We start from the raw sequence: 7,361 nt of genomic DNA on the forward strand, positions 1-7,361 counted from the left end.
CATAAAAGTAAAATGATGAATTAAGAATATTAATGCAAAATGAACCTTGAGGCTCACGTGTTTATTTACATAATTTATGTATGGCTAATGAATTAGTCATCTGGAGCTTGAAAATTCACATTATTCACACTAACATTGTTGTTTTCATGTCACTTATCTGATTTTGACTTGAGGCGATACAGCAGGAAATTATATGTGTGTTTACGCCTTTAAATGACGCTCCGCGCGAGCTGCCAGGACGCACGCGCAGTGTTGTTCCGAGTCACGTGCCGCTTGGTCCATTTCCTGTTATCAGCTGCTGACCGGTGAGTTTCCAATGTGCTGCTGTTTTCAGGCTGTTTGTGTTTGTGCCGTCGACTCACAGCTGCTCAGACGGAGGCACAGACACAGTGAGATTAATCTGAAGTGGTTTAATGAACCAGAGGCGCCAGCGAGTTCACACACGGGCCGGTTTTAGGAGCCGCAGCTCGGCCTCCAGCACCGCGGAGCTGCCTGGAAGTGACCCATTCAGCTGCAGCTGCAGGAAAACTTTAATTTGACTAAAGTTTGTTCATGTTTCTCCAACAACAAGAAGCAAAATTTATCATTTGGGGGAAACTTTGAGATGTAATTTACAACCACAAAAACATGCAGCTACATAGAGAGCCTGTTTTCCTTAGCATACTATATAGGCTAGGTGTTATTGATACACTGATTGTTTTCCTACTGACTGTGGTCATCAATATTGTACCTGATATCCAGTTTGACAGGGACCAGCCCAGCTGCCAGTATTAACTATAACTTAAACTTCCTTTTGAGTTGTTTTCACAAAACTTTATATGAAAATACATGTCACGATAACATCTTTTAAATGTGTCTAACATTAGGCTATAGTTATTTACTGTCCAGATTGGTTTTCACAAAACTTTATTTGAAAATACATGTCTTGTCACAATAACATTTTTTAAATGTATCTATAACATTATTTACTGTCCAGATTGAGCCAAAATGATCAAATAGTGTAAATGTGACTCTGTGTAGATGGATGCAAAGCTGTCACAACAGGAGATGCCTTAACATATCTTTGGAAAATTGCAGTGTTTTGATCATCTGAATATTGTACTGGATATTATTAATTAGATTGGATAGAAAAGGGGTTAGATTTTAGTGCAGGCAGCAAACAAATATGAACTCTTACATCAAATGATGTGGATTTTTTTTTTAAATGAATGAATTAATGCTCAACTAAATGCTTACTCAACAAAGTGCCCCAGGCTGTCATTTGCTTGTTTGTTATTTATAACAAGGGACACACTTGTGAAGCTGCTTCGTATCATTTTTTATTTGGTGTATTACGTAACACTGTTGTTATAATTTTTTTTCGACAAGTCAATTAATCAACTGTTAGATTATCACTAATTTTAATTTTCATATGTAGCTGAGTTTGAGCTCATGTTCAAGTTTCAAGTTGACTTTTATTTGAGGGCTGTATTTATTGAGCTACAGCCCAGCTCTGAGCTCTGAGAGTCTTTATAATCTTACAACACATCTGGGATTATACATGCAGATGTAATTAATTATCACTCAGTGTGAAACTGACTCTCACTGTTTTTTTTTATTGTCCCTCTGTGTCTCTTTCATGGTTTGAATAGAAACAGTGAAATCTTCTTTGCTAGTTTATGTTAACAACAGCCGAACCATTTACAAATGGCACCGAACGGACGACTTTACATAAACAGCAGCAGTGCTTGCTTATCAGAGTGATTTACGATGGATCGTTGATGAATGTGCTGTCATTACCTATATGCCGTCTATTGCCATCCATCACTGAGTCACTCCAGACTAATCAAGAAATAACCCAGAGATACGCTCCCCCCCTGCCCAGTGTAGTCATCTAAATCATGTGCACTTGAGTAGAGAATTAGCTCAGGGGTTAATATGATTCTGACTGTAAATTATTTTTATGTCATGGATTAGAAATTGCTCAATAATTACACATATTTGTTCCACATGGAGGGAAAAAAAGGCAGGAAACCATCACAGACTGGTTTGAATCTAGTTTGCGACGACTCGACTCGACCATGCGTGTTCTTGTGTCCCCTCTCATCACTGTGGGGATCAATAATGTCAAAGATGCATTGTCACTACTACTACTACTACTACTATGCTGCAAGCTCAGGCTGTTTGTGTTTCCTCAGCTCGTGTCATGAACAGCTGACGATGCCGAGAGTCAAGGTTCAGGTTTCTTTATTTGTCCATTCACACATATATACAGTAACATTTCATCACACAAACCAGAAACCATGATAAAGTGCTTCATAGCTCAAGGCTCCACCAATAGATTCACAGATTGTGGAGATTCATTGTGCAGCAACAGGAATATTTTAAAGGGGTAGTTCAACATTTTGACAAATTGGCCCATTGTCATAATCCCTATAGTCATAGCAGTAGGTTCGTTACCTTTAATTGTCGATGCAAGCTATTTTTAGAATGGCGGAGCAGAGCCGCGAGCTGCTCAGAGCTATGCTACGGAGGCTAATGGGATTTCTTAGTTTCCCTCATCAAACTCATAAAATACACAATCCAACAACTCCAAAACGCTCTGGTGGACAAGTTGTGACCTGCACATTCACCACGCTATGACATAATAACGTAAAGTTACGAGATGGAGTTGTTTTAGAGGTAAATTCATGCAAAACCGCTGATGCGCGTTCCCGTCGGGGGCAGGTTTTCAGCAAGTAGTCTCTACATTTGCCTCGAAAACAACTCTGTTCTGTTATTATCTCATAGCGTGGTGAATGTGCAGGTCACAACTTGTCCACCAGAGCGTTTTGGAGTTGTTGGATTGTGTATTTGATGAGTTTGATGAGGGAAACCAAGAAATCCCATTAGCCTCCGTAGCGTAGCTCTGAGCAGCTTGCGGCTCTGCTCCGCCGTTCTAAAAAATAGCTTGCACCGACAATTACACGTAACGAACCTACTGCTATGACTATAGGGATTATGGCAATGGGCCAATTTGTTGAAATGTTGAACTATCCCTTTAAAACAACATGTAGTCGTCATGTGGTGGTGAATGAATTCAGACGTGACTGTGTGTTTTTTAGGTGGGTGTGTGTGGGTGAAGCCTCCAGCCTGGTGGGGTAATCACCACCAGTATTTACAGCCCCGTCCTGTTGCCTGAGGGCACCACATCACAACGAGCTGACATTAGTAATTCAGCACCACTCATGCATGTAGAGAAAGTAAAGGGTTGCAGAGCTGAGCCTTGATATAATTCACTGAGAAATGTAGTGTCTGCAGATTTCCCTTCCCTTACGGATCGAGTCTGCGCTCTGTGCCATATGCTGGAAGTGGAAGCAGCAGCGCCTCACATCAACGCCACAGTCACAGCGGCCGTCTGCTGGATTAAACAGGAAATTGATTTTTTAATTGTGTGCGTGCATAAACTCCTCTCTGTTTGGTCGACAACAGGTGTGGAGGATGAGCTCGGGCAATGGGACCAGGAGGAAAGTCGGCAAACAGCAGCAGCAGCAGCAGCATTTTAACACCATGGTGGCGCCGGACGCAGAAACACTGACCGAGATCCGAGGTCAGTTTAATAAAGTTAAAACCTACGTGAAACCGAACAACGGGGAGTGGAGCGTCCCCGAGGCGAACGCCGCTCTGAAGCACCGAGCCGAGGCGCACGGCCGGCTGCAGGCCCTGAAGGCGTCGCTGAACGCCGTGAAGAACCGGCTCAGCGACAAGAACGTGCAGGTCTGGCACCAACACACCAACTCCACCAATCGAGCCGGGAAGGTGATCGCCGCCGTGCGCTCCGCCGCCAACCCCGAGATCTGCACTCAGGCCTGGTGCAAGTTCTACGAGATCTTGGGCACGTTCGACCTCCTTCTTCCGGACGAGGCGCTTCGGAGCGGCGAGCTGAACACGATCCATTTGTGCGAAGCCCCCGGCGCCTTCATAACGGCCCTGAACCACTACGTCAAAACCAGCGAGTCGACGCGCTACTGCGACTGGAGCTGGGCCGCCAACACCCTCAACCCGTACCACGAGGCCAACGGCGGCGGCACGACGATCGCGGACGACCGGCTGATCGCCAACACGCTGCCCTGGTGGTTCTTCGGCTCGGAGAACACGGGCAACATCATGATCCAGAAGCACCTGCTGGAGCTGCAGGTGTTCGTGTCCAACATGCGGCGGGTCGACCTCGTGACGGCCGACGGCAGCTTCGACTGCCAGGAGAACCCGGACGAGCAGGAGGCGCTGGTGGCGTCGCTGCACTACTGCGAGGCCGCGGCCGCTCTGCTGCTGCTGAGCCCCGGCGGGTCCTTCGTGCTGAAGATGTTCACCTTGTACGAACACTCCTCCGTGTGCCTGCTCTACCTGCTGAACTGCTGCTTCCGCTCCGTCAGCGTGGTCAAACCCGCCACCAGCAAGGCCGGCAACTCCGAGGTCTACGTCGTGTGTCTGAGCTACGACGGCAAAGAGGCGGTGAGGCCGTTGCTGTCGAAGCTCATTCGCAATTACGGACCGCGGCTGGCCGACCGAGAGGCGCTCTTCCCCAACGCGCTTCTCCCGGAGTCGTTTCTGAAGCAGCACGAGGACGTGTGCTCGTACTTCCACGCGCTGCAGGTGGAGACGATCACGGAAAACCTGCGGCTGTTCGGAGGCATGAGCTCGGAGCAGAGGCAGCGGCTCGACCGCGTCAGGGACTGTATGGCCCACGAATACCTGCAGCGATTCCAGGTAGGACGTGAGTCAAAGCTCAGTCTCTGAACTCATAAAATACTCAAATGACTTAATTAGTTCTTCGCATATTTTAGTGAATGACTTTTTAAAAAAGATCAACTTCAGCATTTTCTTCACTTAAAGGGATAGTTCACTCAAAATTGAAATTTCACTCATTATCTACTCACCCTCATGTCGACTAAGGGCTGGGAGAAGTTTCAGAATCCTGCGTGCCTTCTCTGAGTTAACAGGGGGGCTCGGCGCAGCACTGCATGTCCATATGACGGTTGCGAACGGAGCTCACTTTTCTTCGTCCAAAAAGACACACCACAAAACATCCAAATACCTCCATGCTGCTCGTCTGTAATGTCCCTCTTGTATTGAAGCCCCAACATGAGAAATTGTTCTGAAAAAAATTAAATAAGTCTATGTTTTAAGCTTGTTTGTAGCGGAAGCTCCCAGTGTCTCAGTTCACTGCTTTGCCTGTGTCGATGCAAATCTTGCGCGATTTGCATCGACACCCAGTTCACGGCTCCGCAAATCGCGCGAGATTCCGGCAGAGCAACACTGGGAGCTTCCGCTACTAACAAGCTTAAAATATAGACTTATTTAATTTTTTTCGGAACAATTTCTCATATTGGGGCTTCAATACAAGAGGGACATTACAGACGAGCACTATGGAGGTATTTGGATGTTTTGTGGTGTGTCTTTTTGGACGAAGAAAGTGAGCCCCGTTCGCTACCGTCATATGGACATGCAGTGCTGCACGGAGCCCCGCTGTAACTCAGAGAAGGCACGGAGGACTCTGAAAATTCTCCCAGCCCTTAGTCGACATGAGAGTGAGTAGATAATGAGTGAAATTTCAATTTTGACTTTTAAAAGTATAAAAAACGTTAACTCTTCCTCTGTGATGTGCAATGCAACTTTTTGCAGGTCTGAGGATTACATAACCTTTGTCTGTTCTGTTTGCAGTTTTCTTCTACTCGGCTAAAAATAACTGCATATTTGTCTCAGGTTTTCAAAAACTCTCCGTACGTTTGAACTTGATCATGTTTCTCTGTGTGCACTGCAGGTGAGCTTTCTTCCACGGAGCCGATGGATCTCCCGCAACACGGTGAGTCCCGCCTGCTGCAGCGTCTCGGCGGGCCGGCCCCTGGGACAGAAGAAGCAAACAGGCTCCTTTAACGAGCGGAGGGAGCTGCAGACGCTGACCTGGAGGGAGCGCGTCCAGAGGGGTTACCACGCCGCCTGGATACAGAGACACTGCAGCGAGGCCGAGGGGACGGGCGCCGCGCTGGAAGGCCCCTTGTCCGGCTGTCACGTGGGCTCCTGGTACGTTATTGTCGGGGCTGCGCTGCCTGCTCTCAGAAACTCTCCGTTCTGTGAGGGAGGACTGTTGAACCACCTCAACGAAGCGCTGGCGGACGCCGCCGTGGACTGGTGGGCTCGTGTGCCTCCTTGTGACTCCTGCCACGTGGCTTGCACAGCTTCCATTTTGTCCAGCGTTGCAGAATCTTTCATCCTCACAGGCGACGGGGAGAGAAAGAAGAGCCGGTGTTTGGTGTTTGGCAGCCGCTCAGTGTGGGGCGGCTGCGAGGGCCAAGTTGGGGATTTAGTCTTAACGTTTTCTGCAGAGCCTTCGTTTCCTCAAAGAGGCTGCGTCGCGCTGCACGATGGGGAGCCGCTGTACCAGCAGCAGCTCCTGGGCTGCGTTGTGTCGTCCCTGCAGACCCTGAGCTCTGGGGACGCCCTGCTGCTGCCTGTGCTCTCTGCCCTCACCCGAGTCACGGCAGCGGTCGTGCTGTGTCTGCATGTGTGTTTTCGCTCCGTCACGTTCAGGTGTCCGCCCCCCTCCGGCGTCGTCGGGACGGTGCTGGTGTGCGTCGGTTTCTGCCCCGAAGCCGCCGCTCGTATCCTCCCCGTTCTCACCGACGTCCACGACCGCATGAGTCGGCTGGGGAGAGGAGAGGAGGAGGCGGAGGAGGAGGAGGAGGAGGGTGAGAGGAGGAGGAGTGAGTCGTGCTGGGACAGACAGGTGCTGCAGTTTGTTCCCATGGAGGAGCTGCTCAGCGGAGGACTGACCGAGTTCCTGCGGACTATGAACTCTGAAATCATCCAACAGAAGCTGCACCTGCTCATGCAGTCGTAGTCGTGCAGGTGGTTGAGCTGCGACTCTCACAAGCAGCGATTTCAGAATCTGTGTCATTATGTTACAGCAGTCAATTAGTGAGAACTGAAAATCCACAGATGAACATCACACTCTTGTAACAATGTTGGACTACTAATGGGGGAAAAGGATCAACATTTATTCAGCTGAAACAAACATATCTTTATTTTTATTTGATGCATTTTTCTTCCTGGTTCCTGTATTACCCACAATGCAACTCAACTGCCGATAGCTGACAGTCTGATTGATAGTCACACTATGACACAGCGATAGCAAAAATGTTCATATAGCCCCTTTAACGGAATATGTCGATGCTTTTTTTTTTTTTTTTTTTACTTTTGTAGGATATTGTAACAAAGACGAACATTAAACAGATGCTACACCTTTTAGATTAATGTACTACTGAAAAGTTTTATGAATTAAAACCAGATGGCAAACGGAAACTGCTATGCAGTTTGTAGCAAAAATAAAATTTAACCCTAAGCCA

At 47.7% G+C, this 7,361-nt stretch overlaps 1 protein-coding gene across 1 annotated transcript; it reads left to right on the forward strand.

Annotated features, from left to right (window-relative positions):
* Window positions 1–3,447: 3,447 nt before the first annotated feature.
* cmtr2 (cap methyltransferase 2) lies at window positions 3,448–6,856 on the forward strand (the record flags this gene model as incomplete). The annotated part of the gene is made up of 2 exons (XM_083969301.1): window positions 3,448–4,725; window positions 5,780–6,856. The coding sequence occupies exons 1-2, from the start codon at window positions 3,460–3,462 to the stop codon at window positions 6,854–6,856; spliced, it is 2,343 nt and encodes a 780-aa protein (XP_083825427.1). The 5' UTR covers window positions 3,448–3,459.
* Window positions 6,857–7,361: the final 505 nt, after the last annotated feature.

Source organism: Trachurus trachurus (assembly GCF_905171665.1).
Source record: "Trachurus trachurus genome assembly, chromosome: 3".
In the NCBI taxonomy this organism is placed as follows: domain Eukaryota; kingdom Metazoa; phylum Chordata; class Actinopteri; order Carangiformes; family Carangidae; genus Trachurus; species Trachurus trachurus.